This window comes from Ciconia boyciana, chromosome 6 (genome assembly GCF_034638445.1).
Source record: "Ciconia boyciana chromosome 6, ASM3463844v1, whole genome shotgun sequence".
In the NCBI taxonomy this organism is placed as follows: Eukaryota; Metazoa; Chordata; class Aves; order Ciconiiformes; family Ciconiidae; genus Ciconia; species Ciconia boyciana.
In genome coordinates this window covers 62,344,994-62,362,408 of record NC_132939.1, presented here as the reverse complement: position 1 = coordinate 62,362,408, position 17,415 = coordinate 62,344,994, and the positions used below count along the sequence as shown (strand labels likewise).

Genomic DNA, 17,415 nt, shown 5'->3' with positions numbered 1-17,415 from the left:
AGGTTGAAAGGGCTGCTGCCCAATGGGAAGGCAGCCAGCTGGCGGGCGCGGTGCACGCAGCGCCCCCTTTCCTCCCTCCCGCCGCCGCCGTGGGTGCCGCGGGCGGAGGGAAGGGCGGAGCGGAGGCTGCCGGGGCCCGGCGGGGGTGGCGCTCGCCTCCGCCTCCTCCCGGTCGGAGTCCCAGCCCCACCGAAGGGAGCCCGGCCGGCTGGCTAGAGCGGGCACGGCAGACTGCGAAGGAACAGGGGGGTTCCTCCGCTCCCAGGTGGGGCGCCGGGCAGGGGTCGGGTTGGGCCGGGCGGCGGCTCTGAGGGAGGCGCCGTGAGGGGGTTGGGGGGCGGGAGGGCAGCCCCCACCCTCGGCGGGCGTAGGGCTGGCGAGCCTGGGGGCAGGGAGACGACACGGCGCGGGGGGGAGGGCAGTAACGGCCGCGGAGGGGCGGTTGGCCACGGCGGCCGGCCGAGGCGGGGGTAGTCGGGAGCCCCCTGAGGGGCAGGGGGCCCTGCCGGGGGGTGGGGGCAGGGCATGGAGGCCGGGCGAGGGGAGGGCGCGGGCCCGGCGGAGCGCGGGGACAGGGTGGCGGAGACAGGTGGGGAGGGAAGGCGAGAGGGGGGAGTGTGGGCACGGCGGGCCCTGAGTAGTTATGGCTGGGTGCGGGGGTGGGGGGGGAGCGCGGCCGGGGCTGGGGAGGCCGGCGACCAGGGCGCCGGGAGCGGGGACGGCGGTGGAAGTTGTTAGCGCAGTTATAATTAGCTTGGCCGGGGTCTCTGGTAAACTGGGGAGGAGGAAGGGGGAGGAGTGTAACTTTTCGCAGCTCGGGAAGCCCAAGGTTGTCTCTGGTTACTGCTGCCCGCTGCTGCGGGGGGAGGCGCGGGCGGCCGCCGGCAGGAAGTACCAACTAGTCTCCTTCCACAAAGGCCAAATGGTGGCAGGCTCCCTTGGGTTTTATTAGTACTTGTGCACTCGCACGAGCGGCTGCAGGCAAGGTGGCAGGAAAGAGGCTTTCCCTGAATCGCAGCTTTTTAATTCTGGCAGTCGTGATCGCTACCTCTTGATAGGTGCGACTTGTGTATTTGCTGCAGTTACGTTTTTAATAGCAGGTTTTGTTTGTCTCAATAAACGTGTATGTTAGTCTGAACTACAAGTAGGTGGATAAGACTGGAGGAGCATAAGCTTGGTCTCTTTTATGCGTGTCGTAAATTCATCTCACTAATAGATGCAGTTAGTAATTTCTGCTCTAGATAGGCCTGGAATTTTTCAAACTATGTTGGAACACTTCATTTCTAAAAACATAGGTAGGAGCCCTGTGCAGTAGTTTTATACTTTGTTTTTCATTCAGCTAAGATTATTTAGTTCAGGCAGTTAACTGCAATATGGAAAATACTATTAACATTGAAATTAATGCTACAATCTCAAATTTCTGAAGTGACCCGTAAACAGGTACTAGGAAGCTGCAAGGGAACACAGTGAAAGAAAATGAAAGAAAAAATAATTTGCTGCACATCTAATTCATAGTGATTTACAGCTACCCGCATGTCTTCTGTATATAATTTTTTTTTAACAGATTGTAAAAACTAAACCTAGTAACCTTACCTCTTGTACTTCTTCCTGACACTCGTCCTGGTGTGAAATCATATAGGGGAAAAATCATAACCTCAGCAGGTAATTTTTCAGGAGTCCTTTAAAGTATATAATAAAGGAATTAAATTTGATAACTTCTTGGACTTCAGCTCCTTCTAGCAAAAGGTTGGACTTCTAAAATAAAAAACAGTATTAATTTTTTATTGAATGCTTTTATTTTTTTTAACTAAGGTGCTGAAGTCTAAAACTTTTCAACATTTTAGTGCAGTTGTTAGCTTTTTTAGGATTCTTTAATGCTAAAAAGACTTAACATTCTAAAACATTTCTCTTTTATATTCATTGCATAGAAAGTGCAGTGAATGTACACCTCCCCCTGTGACCTAACAAGTACCCTTCAATAAACCTCAGTAGTGACCTTCTGAAGTCCTGCTGTTTCAAAGCAAATAGGTTATGAATCTTCATTTGTCTATTCGTTTTTATTTTTTTATTTACAAATAGCATGGATCTTCTTATGATAGGAGGGAAGTCAGCTTCTAGAAGGAGGAGGGAGGTATTAATGTGTTTATTGCTGTTGGTTAGATTTGGCATTCTTAGGTCACGGGCATTTTACTGTTGTTTTACTGCATCTTTACAGTTCCGAGATTCTGTAAACGGAGGAGCCCCTTGCTAGCATCAGGCTATGAGTTGCTATGTAAGATGAACTGTATTCATTTACTTGTCCATCTGTCTAAATGTAAGACTGCCTTTCACTATGTGTTGTTTTAAGATTTGTAAAATAATGTATGAATTCTTGATCCTTGATCGGGCGGGGCTGTATTTATCTGGATAAGTACTGATCCTTGTTCATGTGGTAAATTTGTGAAGTAATTGGTTTGCTGTAGTTGGGGGGCAGGTGTCTGTGTGTGTGTATGTATGTATATTGTACACACACAAACATGTTAAATACAATCCAGAGGGTAGACTGTTAGCCTGTATAAGGGCTTTAATTCTTGGAATTAAAAAACTTTGATTCTTCAGGTGGAGTTGACACCTCCAGAGCATGGATCATGCAATTCCCCCTGCATCTCCTAGTCTAGTCCATAGTTTACTGTCACTTCAGCCTTTTCACATTTTCCAGAGTTTCCAGTGCCTTGATACAATCCATGATTTAATCCATGTGGTCTCTATCCAAACTGCAGCTGTTGCTTTATTGGGGTTTTGATGAAAATGATGCCACACAATGTCATATGCAATCATAGGACATCCTGCCAGCTATCTTCTCATATTGGTTTTGTGTATGCTGAAAATGAGGAAAGTTAGGGAATTTGATAAAAATGTAACTCCTTTTGCAGCCTGTAAATGTTAGGGGTTAATTCTGAAATGTACTTCTTTACAGTTCATGGTACTGTCTCTCCTGATACGTGATTTCTGAGATGATTACAGCTGTAAATCGGTGTTCAGTAACCCGAAGAAGTATCAATGCAAGTTCTTATCCTAAAGCCGAACACGTACAGGATCAGCATTCTATTCTGTAGTATTCATTTATGAAAGATAATTTCTGCATTTTATGTGTTCATAGGTGAAACTATTAGGTCCTTTTATTTCAGTGTGTTCATGAACTTCCATTTTTCTTATTCAATTTAACTGTTTTAATAGGATTTAGCACAGATCACTTAAAAAGTTGTATTGAATTGTGTGCTTAATATTTCTGGTTTAAAAAAAAATTCACATAATAATGAAATACTCTGTTGTTTATTTCTGTTTTGTTTTTCCCCTTAAGTCACATCATCCTACCTCGGTGGATGGCTTGGCCTCTTGAATAGCTCAAGACTCTTGGATGACCACACTTTATGCAAAATCTGGAATCTTCCTGCCTCGACTCCTTTCCGTTTTCTAAGGGTAACTACTTGTATGTTTTTATGAAATCATATCTTATGTGCATAGCGCATGTTCTGATAATCAGCTGTAGATGTTGTTTTTGTGGGTTAGAATGGTAAACTGAAAAATAATTTTTAAACACAGGGTATATGATATTAAGTGAAGTGCTTTAGGCTTACTGAATAGTATAAGCTCTTTGGTTTGAATATTCTGAATTTGCATTACTTTTTTTTTTTCCCCCCCTTTATAATGAAGAAGTACTGTAATTAACAAAGTGTTTAATATTGCCATAAGATCACATTTCTTGGAAATTTGTTAACTAAGGCCTCTAATCTTATAGTGAGGTCCATTGTTCAGCTGCTGAAATGGAGTTTTTCAGGTTTGTGTTGTGAGGAGAAGGTACTTTAGATACTGAAGAAAAGTTGTTGTTTGCTAATAGAGTAGCAAAATTTAAAGAAATACTGATTTGAAATTTGATTTTGAATTTTGATCAGAAAATTTAAAGTAATTTCTGATTTGGTTATTGAAAATTATTTACCTAAATATCCCATACAGAGAACTAGAGTAAATGCATGTTCCTCTATCAGGAAAAGAGAGCTTTTTTTTTTCTTTGTTGCATTTACTGTTAATGGTCCGATTTTTCTTTTAAGATATGGACATGCTGATTTGATACAGTTACTAAGCTGTAACTTTTTGGTATTAATGGATCTTTATTTAGATCACTGTGACCCTAAAATACATGTCAGTGTTATGTAGGTGAATACATCCAGTATCTCTGTATTTGAAGTAAATAGATACTGTAAAGAAAATGGGTTGAGAACTGTTCCGTTGATTAGAACAAGCTGTGAAGAGGTATGTTATCACATTTGCAGTTCCAATGATCATTTGTCTCTCCAGTGAGATACTTTGGTGGAACCCTGGTGGTTTGGTTCTTGTTGTTTGGATTCCTTTATGTTCTCATTTAATTACAGTTTAGTTTTACTATGGGAGTTTCTAGATTTAGTAACTCTTGATCATGTGTTAGCTTTTGCTAACTAGTATTGATCCTTAGTTTAAATGATTCCGGGCCCTTCTTCTGCTAAAAAAAAAAAATGCACCCAAAATTCCTGAAAAAAAGTCTGCTAAACACACTCTCATTAAAAGTACACACCTGTGAGCTTTATTTGTAAATGTGGAACTAAATACACAAGTGTAGAGGGGGAGAGGAAGGAGAAGAGTGACAGTGGTTTAGTTTGTTTTCTTTTAAGGATGGAAGTTTTTCTCTAACACTGGTACTGCCTCAGCAGCTTTCCATATTAGCCTCTAGTGATAGATACCAGCTGCTGAGAATGTGATTCATTTACTGTTGTAAACAGCCCTGATCCACTTGTTTTAGCTTGTGGAAGGTACACATCCTAACAGAGGAGTTTCTTCCCCAGAGTGAAATGTTGTGCTCTGAAACTCAGCTGTGGTAGTTTGTAAAGCAAAGGTCTTACCAGTGCTTTATGAAATAAAATGAGAGTAAGGAACTTAGGAAGATGTCCTTGATGTGCAGGAATTTTCCAGATCCTGTTAGACATAACATAAACAGGTTGTGTGGGGGGGGTTCAAACTAACTTTTAAATCAAGGTAAAACTTACTCCCAAGTGGTTTGTAAACATCATTTCAGCTCCTAAAATGTTAGTGTATGACACGTATTTATTATCTACTTCCACAAATAGTGAAGTGACAGTGGGAAGGTTATGAATTCCAGACTAATTCTGTGCTAGAGTCAGTCTTCCTCTCATACCTTTTCTCTACTTAATGAATACTATTCAGCCTACTCTTATTTTCAAAATGCGGGAAAAGTTGTTAGGTACATCCATAGGTGTGGGTTTTTTTCTGTGTGGTTTTGGGGATTGGTGGGGGGGGGGGGTGGTGTTGTTTTGTTAAGTCTGAACAGTAGCTTATCTTGGTTCTGTGTTCCAGTTGCTTTAGTAGTAACAGACTTAGGTGTATTATAGGTCAGGATTTGGTGACTAAAAAGTTGACATTAATTCTCCCTTCTTTGAGCAGCTATTTTCTGGTCATTTCTAACTCCTGTAAAGAAGTTATAAAGGAGCTTAGGTATGGGAGTAAGCTGGTAGGACTGCACTCCTCCCTGCATGCACACTTTTAGCCACTTGTGCCTTCTCCAGCAGTTACTCATCTTGGCTAAACTGGGGCAGGGCTGGGGGGGGTGGGGAGGCAATGGACTTAAATACATTTTTGTGTATTTTAAAGTGTCTTCAGGTCCAAATTACTTTTTATGTCGCTGTTTTCTAAGGTGTTTAATCCTCCTTCCCTCATTCCTCTTAACTTTTGCTAACAGCCAAGATGTTATGGGGATCTCCAACACTTTCTGAGGACATCAGATCAGATACACTGTTCTGTGTAGTCTGACAGCTTACTGTGTTACGTAAGTCATGTTTAAGTGATCAGTGTTAAGTCCGGATGGGAGGAAAGGATTTATGCTGTGTCTGTTAACTGTACCTTCAGTCTTACCTTTTTCTTGTGCAGCTTGTTATACATGGAATACTAGTCAAGAGCCAGTCCACCACTTAATTAGAACTATTAATGAAGTTGTGTTGCCTAAGCTAAAATGCATGTCAGGTAGAGGAAGAATTATAATTAAAAATAGTATGCAGCATACATCAAATAATTCTGGGAAATAACCATAACTGTAGGGATGTTTGTCTTCCTTTACACTTCCTGCAGATAGATGTGTGCTTGTGAAATGTGTGTCCATGGAAGAGAGGGGAGAGCAGGAAATCAGGTTATCAGTCTGCTTCAGTCAGTCACTAACACAAGTTTACAATCCAAAGAGACTTCTGTCTGTTTTTACTGGTAATGTGCTTGCTACAGTTATGAGCCAAAGAAGACTTTGAAAGGGAATTACCCAAATTACAACAGCAAGGAGTATCTAATTTTGATTTTAATACTTAAGTTGCATTACTGAAAACTAGACAGGCAGCTTTCACTCATGAGGTGCTTACACCTATTCAAATCTGCTATTTCTAGCCTACGAGAATAAAGTAATTTATCACTTTGAGACAGTCTTAGGCTGAAAAATGCGACACTGTGGCTGTATGAAAAGGATCAAGCAAGTCTGAATGTAATAATATCCTAAAAAGAAAAGCCAGAAGGGACCACTACCAATGAAATTATTTTGACCTGCATAGTGCAGGCCAAGTACTTATGATCTTGCTATTTAAACGTATTTTTAAATGGCAAATTAATAACTCTTGTGTAGTTGACTATAGTGCTTGTTTTGTGCATGAAAAGTTTGTGTTCACACAATACTAACTGTGGCAGTCGTGTTTTATATACTCATGTTTTTTGAACCTTGCTATTGAAAATTAAAGCTGTGTGCGGTTCTGAGTTCTAAACTTTGTTTAACTTGCTGTTAAAACCTTTTTTGGAAGGTGAGGAAGAGGAAATTAAGAAGTAGTTTGCCCAGATAGAAGTAATTGAGGGTTTTCACATGCTGCATTCTTCTTTGTGACTGTTTCCAGCTGTACTTCCTAACCATGTGGCAGTGGCAGCTGCACTGCACTATCAGACCCTGTGACAGATGGAGCTGTGTTTTTCCTCTGAAATGGTGGCACGAGTCCTGTATTGTCCACAATGCATCGCAATGTGAATTTTTCTTGGTAGCCTGGAATGTTTCTTCTGAGTAGCTGCACGCTCTGACCAGGCCTGTTTGTTTGGTATTCTGTGTGGATTTGCCAGCCAGGGACGTGCTTCTTCCCTCCCAAGCTTTTTCAAACCCTGGTACGGTGTAGGATTACAGTGCATGGATGCTTCTTCCCATCTTAGTAGGGAGGAGTTCCTATGAAATGTCCTCTATGGAACTGGAAGGAACTGAGGAACATGCTGTCAGGGGCAGAATTTCTACATACAGACTTCTTTGTAGTTCAGTGACATGGATCGAGAGTTTGCCACTCCTAAACATAGAGTTCACTTTGCTTCCTTTTCTCTATATCTGCAAAATAGTTTTAATTAAAAAAGCATTCTACCATAAATGGCCTGTGTCTCAGTTCGCATTACTATAACGAGAGAAGATGAGAAAACACTAGAAAAAATTATTGAGATGTGGTGTTCCTCATTGTTCTTGGTTTTTTCATGACAAACGATTCTAAAATAGAGCATCTGAACTAAAAAAAAAAAATTGGTTGTTGACCTTTTTCTTAAAGTTCAAGAGAAGGGTGACATACAGCTTGGTTCTTTTATTATTGAACAGCTATGTATAGACCTCACATTTGAAGTTGGCATAAACTTTAATTTTTGTTCAGTTTATTTACTTAAAAATTACAGAGTTATCAGATTGGCACGTTCCAAAATCCTGTTACTTGATCCATTTTTTTGAGATCTGAGTAGGTTCCTGGAATTAGGCTGGAGTAAGGAAGAGTGCAATTTCTAGGCACTCTTTGTGTTTTAGTATGCCCAACTTGCGCTTCTTTGAACTGGCTGTGCCATTCTGTCAGCTGACTGAAAGGACTGACAACTGTGCAGCAGTCACTCAGTAATACAGGATTGTCTGGGCACGGTGGCGTGGATTTCTGTGTGGACTTCTGTTTGTTTTCCTTAGTACCAAAAATTGAAGGAGGGGGGAGCACTGCATAATTAAATAAGGTGATCAACATCTTGTATTGCAGATTAATGCTTTCAAAAGAGAGCATTTGACTGATGTGTGAATTTTGGGTTTGGGATATGTGTGTTAATACACAATGCTACAAAAGGACAAGTTACTTAGAAAATACGGAATAGTTTGTTAAGGATATGACCCTGTCACAAATTCTTGTGCTAGAAAGTAAAGCAAAAGGCCTGATAAAATGCAGATTAGCTGGTAACAAAGGGGCTTTGTATCTTTTGTAGGTCAGCAGCTGAGTGTGTTTGACAAGAACTGAAATTTAATGTCTCCTGTAGCAACCATGACACTAGTCATTTTTAAATCCACTGTACCAGTGGTACTCTGGTTTTCATTAGCCTTTTCCAAATTTTTATGTAACCTCTGAAGTCATCTAGCTCTTGGAGGGAGACTTAGGGATCCTTGCAATTAGGCAAAAGTCATACTAAACAGGCAGAATTTCTAAAACATAACATAGGGCTATGTTTGTGTATTTAAAAAAAAAAAAACAAAACAAACCACACAAAAAAACCAACTTTGACATCCAGAGAGTGGGGAGTCTGTTAAGTAGAAACATTTGAAGTGGGAGCAAATAATGTTTCTTGCACTTCATTTTTATAGTTCAGAGTCCTGTCATGCTCAAGTTTTGTTACATATTTCTAGAATGCTCTGGGACAAATTTTATGAAGGAAATTTGAGGAATTTAAAAGGAGGGTAGGAGGGTGTCTGCATATATGAGCATGAAATATATAATCTAATTAGGCTACTGTATGAATGTAAAAGTTAAACGTTTAATTATAAGTTGTTTTTGTGAAATTATATATCCTCACATATGATAGTTTGCTTGCTCTTTAAGCTTGCTTACAGAATTTAAATACTAGCACATTTTTGAGATGTTAGAAATTAACATTATTTATATAATTCAAATAGATAAGTCTAGTATTTCCTGTGTGTCTAACGAAGTGTAAATATATATTTTAAAATGTATTAAAAGCAGTAAATTGTCAAAATCAAGCATTCTGAATGTATAAAATGTCAGAATTACTGTTCTCTGTATGGTCTTAATTTCATTCCCTTGTGAGTGTGAATTTTGGTCTGCTTTAATTAGTTCGTGGAGAGAAAAAAAAACAAACTAGTGTGCAGTGTATAGGAATGATGGTGCTTAGTGAACAAATAGTCATTTTGATATATATTTTTATTCTTTATAGTAATGGTATAGGTTAGTGCCTTAGGTAGTACACAACATTTAAATGCTACTTAAAATGGAGAGTTAATAATTTTATTGTGAGTTTTCTATGATTTATAGATGTAATTATCTTCATGTTATGCTATGAGTTGGTATATTTAGCAACAGGTTTACTGTAAAGTCCTGCATAATCGTGATATTCCATAGATTATGTCTAAAATTATCAGTTGCTGACAGCGTTGTCGATAGTTTGACTGAGGATGCCTGACACACACACTGCCCCCCAAAATACTTTGTTGTTATATTTGGTGCCTGACCTTTGTATCCAGATTTCTTATGATTTTGTTTGTAATTGAGTGCTCACTACTATCTGGTTCTATGCACTCTAAACGGAGTGCTGGAATAGGGGAGCGATACGTGGTAAGTGTGGGAAGATCACCTAGGTGAATAGGCACACCACGTCCAGACACCGTATGTTTTTTAAAGAGATTCAGCTGGTGCTGTGTCAGTTTAGCAGAAAACTTTGGAGTAAAACAGACTTCCAAAGTTAAAAAATTGCAGCACTGGTAAAATTACAAGTAATTACAGTTTTTTGTTGTTGTTTTAATAGTGAATATGTTAGTAAACTCAACTATAGGCCAAACTACTACCTGTTATGTAAAAATGCATTCTTATGACAAATTTAATTTCATCCAGTTATGTCCCTAAAAGAAAAAGTGGGTATGATCGAGAAGTCTTAAACTCCTATACCAACTGCCTGCTTTTTCCTGCCTGTCTTACTGAGAAGTATGCGCTGCTTGCTTACTTTCTGTTCCTCCAGAGGAGCTGAGTTCTCCCACAGCCTTGTCTAGGCAGATGGATGTAGCCATGGAGCCCTGCAGTGCTTCCTGCAAATCTGGAGAAATCCCAAGAGTAAAAGAGGCTTTATCCTGCTGCCTTCTCCTTGTCCCCAAAAGTCTAGTGACAGACTACCAGCTGGCAGCTGCGGCAATCAGCTGAGCTATTGCTGGCAATATCCAGTGCTCACATGAAAAGGAAGTTGGGAGGCCCTATGCAACATGCAGGGTCTGGATCATTGTGTGTGGAGAATCTGCCCTTAATCTGCCACTGGGTGTCTAATTTATGATTGCTCAATTTTTTCTAATTGTTTGGGAGTGAGGTGTCTGTATTCCATGGACACATCAAGATTTGTGTAATCAAGATTTTGACAGTGTTTTCTGTGCATGGTATACTCCTTTTCTGTGTTTACACAAGTGATTGCATAGTGCTTGTTGTCCCTAATAAAACACTTTGTATTTTGAATGGCAATTGCAAAGTATCCAAGCATGTACTTGTTTGGATCACGTGTATTTTAGGTGTGTGTGTATACAGTTTTTTGTACCACCGTGTTCTAGACCTACCTAGACCTATATTTCAATGCAAAAGCACACAAAGCTGACTGAAAGCAACTAAATTCTCTTTCTTTTCTTTTAGCTATTTACCAAAATTGGTCACTTTTAAAATGCCATTTGATAGCCTCCTGCTGGATGTCCTTAGTGTTACATCAGTAGCAGGTTGTGAACAGGACAGGTTGTGATGAGCACCGGTCATCATTCTGTGAGCTCTGTGGCCCAGCCAAATGTCCTCCCACCATTTAGCTAAAATACTAAGCTATGGAATGGATATGAGGATCCCATGGGAGGCCCTGTTGTTGGTCTTGCTGGGTGGTTCAACTGTAGTAAACCAACTTTAAGTCACCAAAAAAGAGGGAGAGAAATGAGTTCTATAGATAGTTCTCGGAGACACTGAGCAAGACATTAAGAATACCTTCATGAGATAAAAATGGGTGTTGCAACTAGCTTTAAAGTCTTACCTAGTGTACCTAGGAATGAATGTTAAAATGAAAATGTTGAAATATTCTGTATAGTTACTATAATCCTTAGTATAAGCATCTATTTTATTTAATGTGGACATTCAGATACTTCTCATGAATGAATTTTTGTATGCTATATAATTTAAATGGATAAGAGGCTAAAAAGCTCACCTAGGAATTTATTTAAAATCTTTAATATTCTCATAGTAGACTTAAAAGTAAACCTTAAAACCAAAACTTAGAAGTATATAGCTTTTTAAAAAAACAGTTACGATTTTCCTTTCATGTTTTCTGTTTAAAAAACAAATAAATTGTTGTGAAGCAATAGAGCTGGAAGGTGCATCTTCTCAATGAAAGTAGCATCTTGTGTAGGATTTTGTTGTGTCTTTCAGTGTTCTATGGCATTAGAGTCTAAGTTAACCAATACATAGTATACTACAGACTTTTCAAAAGTGCCTGTTGAGATCTTGCAGAAGCAGTGATAGTTTTGCCCAAGGTTAATTCATAATTTCTCTCTTTCAGGTTCATGTTGGGGAGAGGTCTAAAACGCAAGCTGAGTGACTATGAGGAGAACATGGCTGGTCTCTCGAGTGCCTTTGATTCCAGTCGAAATCTGCCATATCCGCTTAAGAGGCAGTTGGTGCTTAATATGTGCCTCACCAAGTTACAGACATACAAAATGCTGGTGGAACCGAACTTGCACCGCTCTGTCCTCATAGCCAACACAGTACGGCAAATTCAAGAGGAAATGAGACAAGAGAGTAATCAGCAGCCAGTTAATGTCTGCCCTGGCATTACTCCTAGTTCTCACAGCTACGCAGGGATGGAGACATCTGGGATTTCTCTTCAGTTGCCTTCAGGTATTAGTCAGCAAGAGTCTAACTGTTGCGACTTGCGGTCTGTAGAAGACCCAATTGAAAATAGCCTGCTGATAGTTTCAGATGATGATATGTCATCTGCTATTTCATCCATTCTGAAGGATTTAGACTTTGTAGAAGATATAAGCCCGCCTACTTGTCTGGTTCCTACTGGAGATGACCAGCCAAAGTTTCCAGAAAATACCGGTCTAAAACTAGAAGATGATAGACAGGATTTGAAGGGAGCCGAATGTGTGTTTGGTTCCTTTGAGATTTCAAATTCAACTAGTTACTTGAAGGATTTGGCAATAGATGACATTTTTGAAGATATTGACACTTCAATGTATGATTCAGACTTTTGTTGCCCTCCACTAATGCCGCCCAGACCACCATCTCTTGCTACAGAAGAACCATTGAAAACCTTTCCATCTTGTAATTCTTCTTCAGCAAGCAACATTCAGATATGTAGAACAGATCTGAGTGAGTTGGACCACATCATGGAAATTCTCGTTGGATCCTGATATTTGTTTTACCCAAAGATACTTTTAAACTGCCACTTTCATTTGGTTTCAGGATAAAAGCCACTGGAAAAGTTGTAAAGAATTCTTTAAAACACAAACTAAAAATAATTTGTCCATAGTGGGATTTTCTAAATAATTCCAAAACTTACAAACCAAAAAAGTGGCAGATTTTTTTTAAAAAGAAATATTTATTTATCAGAACTGTGCAATCATCTTTTTCCTTCCAGGGTGTATGTGGAACAATAGGCACATACCCTTATCACCCCTCATGCCTCTTTCAATAAACTTTTTTATGTGCAATTTTTAATTTGTCAGAAGAATTTACATGCAAAACAAATTTCATATGAGATGATCTTTTACAAAGCCTCCACTTTATTTTTAATATCAGAGTCTATGCCAAGTTGGCATATGTCAAGTTGCATAGTTGGATTGCGTGGATTGCAGACGCATTACTAGAGATGGGTATATTTTAAAAATGAGATACGCTTTGCTTTCTTTTGGTCAGAAAAGCAGATCAAGACACTTATCAATGAAGTCTCTTGCATTTTCTAAAGCATTCAGAACTATTTATTTTTGTAAATTTTATAGTCTTTCTACATTTTACTACGTTATTTCATCATAGTTCAAATATAATGGACTTCTAGTTGGATGTGTTTAGCACTACCTCTGAGCTGAAATGCTTTAACTCTTTCCAGTGCTTCGTCTAAGACTGCAGATCTTTTTGTTTGTATTTTTTTCTGGGGGAAAGTACTTCTAACTCCTTAAGCTGATCCTTTGACAGTGACCTAGCTGATTTGTGAAATCAAGGGTATTCAATGTTTAAAAACTTTTAAGTATTTACAAATGTAATTTATATGTAGATTGTGCAATTTAACATTTTTCTGTCAGTATTACGTGCTTAGATTTTGAATAATCTTGGCGTTCTTTAAATTAAAACTTATTATGTACAGGTAGCTTTTTAATCTGTTTTGGAAAACACTGTCCTTCAGCCCTGCTTTCACTACAAAGTTTTAAGATGATTTTTATGTGCAATATTATTTAAAAAGATACACATTTGTATACCTGGCATTGTGGAAAGAAACGCTTAAAACTTCTAGCACCTTTGGAGGATACTCAGGAGAGTCAACATTTCTGTATCCTTTAAGAAACAAAGTTGAGAACACTTCTTACTACACCAGTGCTTACTGCTTTGAATACTCCTGAAATACTCATTGATATGTGGTGAGTCAGTGTTGATGGCTAAGAACCATCCTGCAGCTGTGTCGGTGAGAGCTCTGGGGTCTGACGGCTCAGATGCAGCACTGGGGCCTGGGTGGGCTTTGGAAGCATCATGGTGGTTGCTGCTGGTGGTGCTGCAGATTGTACTGGGAAAGGAGGGGTGCGTGTGTATGGCAGGTGTGTATATAAGTATATATAAGTGCACTCATTAACTGAGGATGAGATTTGCGGTGAGAGCTATTTTTCTGTAAGACAGTTTGGATACTGTGTTTCAGCTTGAACTGAGGTCTGTATCGATCCTTGCTATCGTCTTCTGAACTACACACTTGCACATTAGTTTTTGGGTTGGTTTTTTTTAATTATAAAACTTTTGCTTTGTTCTTGAAAGCTGCAGCACCTGTCTTGTAAGAAAATTTGCAGTTGTAAAAGCTTTGCTTTGGTTTGTTGTTTTTTGGGGGGGGGGTTTGTTGTTGTTGTTCTGCTGAGACTTTTCACGAATGGGGCATCAGCAGAGGAAAAAAATGTTGCCCGTGACTTGCATCTCACAGAAGTTGAAATCCTGGCCCTCTTGAAGGGGCCAGGGTGTCACCTACTGTTTCTAGTCTTGACTGATGCTGTGGCACACCTACCTTGTGCAAAGATCTCCATTTTTTTACTGTGACTATTTTGGTTAACAGTTAGCTGCCGATACAATTTGGTATCCCAAACCAGTGGAGAACCAGTTCAGGTCACGTCCTCGCAGCCATCTGGGTTGTTTAGCAACCGAAGGGTATAAATGTATTTATATGCATATAATGTATTGATTCTAATATAAAACTTCTGATCTAAAGTATTTTGAATTGTTGGATAAAGGGATTTGTTTGAAGAGTGTATAAATAGTTCTTCAAGAGGTACAGCTTCAGAATGTACACAGATTGTGCATTGTGTATAGACTACTCTGGCTTTTCCTCAGCCTCTACTTTTGTATTAAAGATATGACTGAATAAATCCTTGAAATATTAAGGGCCTTCTGCACTGTGATGAAGCAGAGTTATGGTTAAAATTGTCTTTAAATTCAGTGATGAGGAATAAAATAAAAAGACTGCATCTAATTTCTTTTTGCATTTGAAAATATGGAATGTTACTATGCAGTAAAGATATTTTGGTATGAAAATTGTATCATGTAGCAAATAGTGAACATTTAATAAATCCACTTACTTTGCAGTCCCTGCAGAAACAGAAGACAACTTGCTTTTCAGCATTTACATGCTAAAGTTTTTTGTATGCTTCAGAAATAGATTAAATTGTTGGTAGATGTTTTATCGACAATTCAAAATGCAATTTTTGTTCAAGTGCTTGCCACAGAGCTCTGTTTCTAATTGGTTGCTTGCATCACAGTGCCAAGACCATAAGCTGGTATGTAATGCAGTTCAGTTATGTATGGAATTATGTGCAAAGGGAAGTTTAATTTTTACATATGCACAAACTAATTTTAAAATCCTTCCATGTAAAATGAAGTTAGAGGCTAGTTGTGGTGGACCTATTTATTGTATGTTTGGAAATAAAAGCCACAGTTTTGCAGTTTAACCATTTATTATTTGAAGCCTTCAGTATTTGACTGTTTTAAAAACAAAACACAAAAACCACTGTACCTTGCCACCCTTCATTTGGTCTTTTCATCACAAAGATGTAACATTTTCCCCAGGTGAATGCTTTTATACCTTCTCTTTTATTTATTTTTTTTTTCCCTTCCTTTCTCCCCAGAAATACTAAGTACCATACACAGCTTCGCATCCCCTCGGTGCATCCTGTCCCCACAGAACAAGAGATGGCCCACAGAGCATTTTTTTTCCAGCCGGTGGGGTGGGGGGATTCCTGTTGTGAAGAGGTGACATATGTTTGTTAGCACTTAGCTGTCCTCTGGTTTTTGTCTCGACTGCCCTATGTAGTCTTCCCGGCCCATGCAGTTCTTAGTGTTGCTTCAGGGGTTGCCATGCTTGAAAGCAAGTGTCAGATACAAGTGTCCTTGATGCACATACTGTTGACACTTCAGATGTGTATACTTGTCAATCTGGGACAAAAATACTGCCACTCAGTGCTAGTGGAAGGTTGTTTGCTAATACAAATTACACCAGTGACTTCAGGAAAGGAAAGGTTTCCAACCTCTTCCTGTTGTGGACCTTTAAAATGACATCCTGACTCTTCTGCAGTGGACTTCATTTTATTGATGAGACTGCATTGTCTGCTGCTTACAGACAAGGAATTCTTCCTGCCTTTTGTCCTGGAGTGTGAAAAGCATAGGTCTAGAAGTAACTTCTTCAGAGAAGTCTGGATTTGGTTGTGAGGTGGTTACCATCATCACACTGGCCCTGTGACTGCGTGCATTGCCAAGCAGGGTGCTACTGATACTGTGCAGTACAGACCTGCTCTTGTACTGATGGGTCTTGAAGTTTGGCAAGAGAAAATGCTGCCTTATGAAGCTATGCTGCAGTTCAGTCTTTTAAGAAAATATTTTTAAAGTATCGCTCTTGGGTCATGTTGAGACTCTTCAAAGGTGGTGTAGGGTTTCATGTGCTTTCACCAATTTTAGCCACACTGAAAGATCTGAACTTAAAAGTATGCCAAGCAGCACAGCTCAGTGTAATGCTGGTTTAAAACACGGCTAGCTGAGGAGGTGCAGGTGCTGTCCCACGTGCTCTGTTGAGCTCAGTATTCTGAATACTGGAAGTGAGACTTAAAAAGACTAACTTTCCTGCAAGAATAAAATACCTGAAAGAAAATAACCTATCCATTAGTTCTGTGAGGAAGATGAGTTATAATTAGTTGCAAAACTAATTTTGAGCTATTAAAAACCAAGATTAGAAGTGAAGAGTTAAGCTATTAAGATACAGAAGTGTGTCTACAAAAGTGTGTATTATTAAAGCAGATGTTCAGGGAAGCTGGAAGACTTTTGGCGTTTAAGTATTTGCCCAGCATTCACAGGCATCTTGCCTTGATTGAAAAAGAAAAAAAAAAATGTTGCAACTTCATTCCATACATTTTTCCCCCATTAGGACCCATTGATCCCAGCAGAGCGCTAAGCTAGACTGGCTGTGCTTTGGCACCCTGCCTGTGCTGTGGGATGACAATTTTGGAGGTTCTCATCTGTGTTTCAGTAGAAGGAATAGAAGGAACAGAGAACAACTGCTTGATGTGACTGAAGCAAGCCTGTTGCATCTGCTGGCTCGGTGCGTTGTTCGTTTCTTTGAATGCTCCAGAGCGGATCTGGCAAGTTTAACTCGGATCCACACAGAAGCTTAGGGTTTAACAATTAATTTGAACGCAGCTCATTTTTAGCCAAATTCTCTCTGCCATCTTAACTGGAGTAAGGAGTACCCCGGGAAGTCCTCCCATTAAAAAAATGGGAGGACTAATAAAACTGATCTTCACTATTAAAAAGATCAGAGTGCTTTTAAATCCTGTAATGACCCTGCACTTTGAAGCTTTTACAAGATTTTTGTTTGTTTTTTACTCCAAGTCTTCCGCATATGTCCAACCAGCGGTGGGCTTATGGTATACTTAGAAATCATTCTAGGGTTGGGAATGCCCCCCCTGCCCCCCTTTTTTTTTTGTTAATCAAATTCTACATGTTATTTGAACTTCTAAAAACTAAGTCTACAAATACTAGCAATATGCTGTTTCTAAAACAAAACTTCCCAAAACTTTGCCTTTCTACTCTGCTCAATTTTAAGGATTGT

The 17,415-nt window shown here is 39.5% G+C and overlaps 1 protein-coding gene across 6 annotated transcripts; it reads left to right on the top strand.

Annotated features, from left to right (window-relative positions):
- The first annotated feature begins 82 nt into the window (after positions 1 to 82).
- LOC140652813 (SERTA domain-containing protein 2-like) lies at positions 83 to 15,277 on the top strand. Of its 6 annotated transcripts, none has more exons than XM_072864057.1 (5): positions 83 to 265; positions 2,216 to 2,272; positions 3,341 to 3,459; positions 5,768 to 5,854; positions 11,626 to 15,277. In XM_072864057.1, the coding sequence occupies exon 5, from the start codon at positions 11,630 to 11,632 to the stop codon at positions 12,479 to 12,481; it is 852 nt and encodes a 283-aa protein (XP_072720158.1). In that variant the 5' UTR covers positions 83 to 265; positions 2,216 to 2,272; positions 3,341 to 3,459; positions 5,768 to 5,854; positions 11,626 to 11,629; the 3' UTR covers positions 12,482 to 15,277. The 6 variants fall into 6 exon arrangements, with proteins under 6 accessions (XP_072720158.1, XP_072720156.1, XP_072720157.1 ...); XM_072864055.1 differs by having other exon boundaries at positions 2,216 to 2,314; XM_072864056.1 differs by lacking the exon at positions 2,216 to 2,272.
- The last annotated feature ends 2,138 nt before the right edge of the window (positions 15,278 to 17,415 follow it).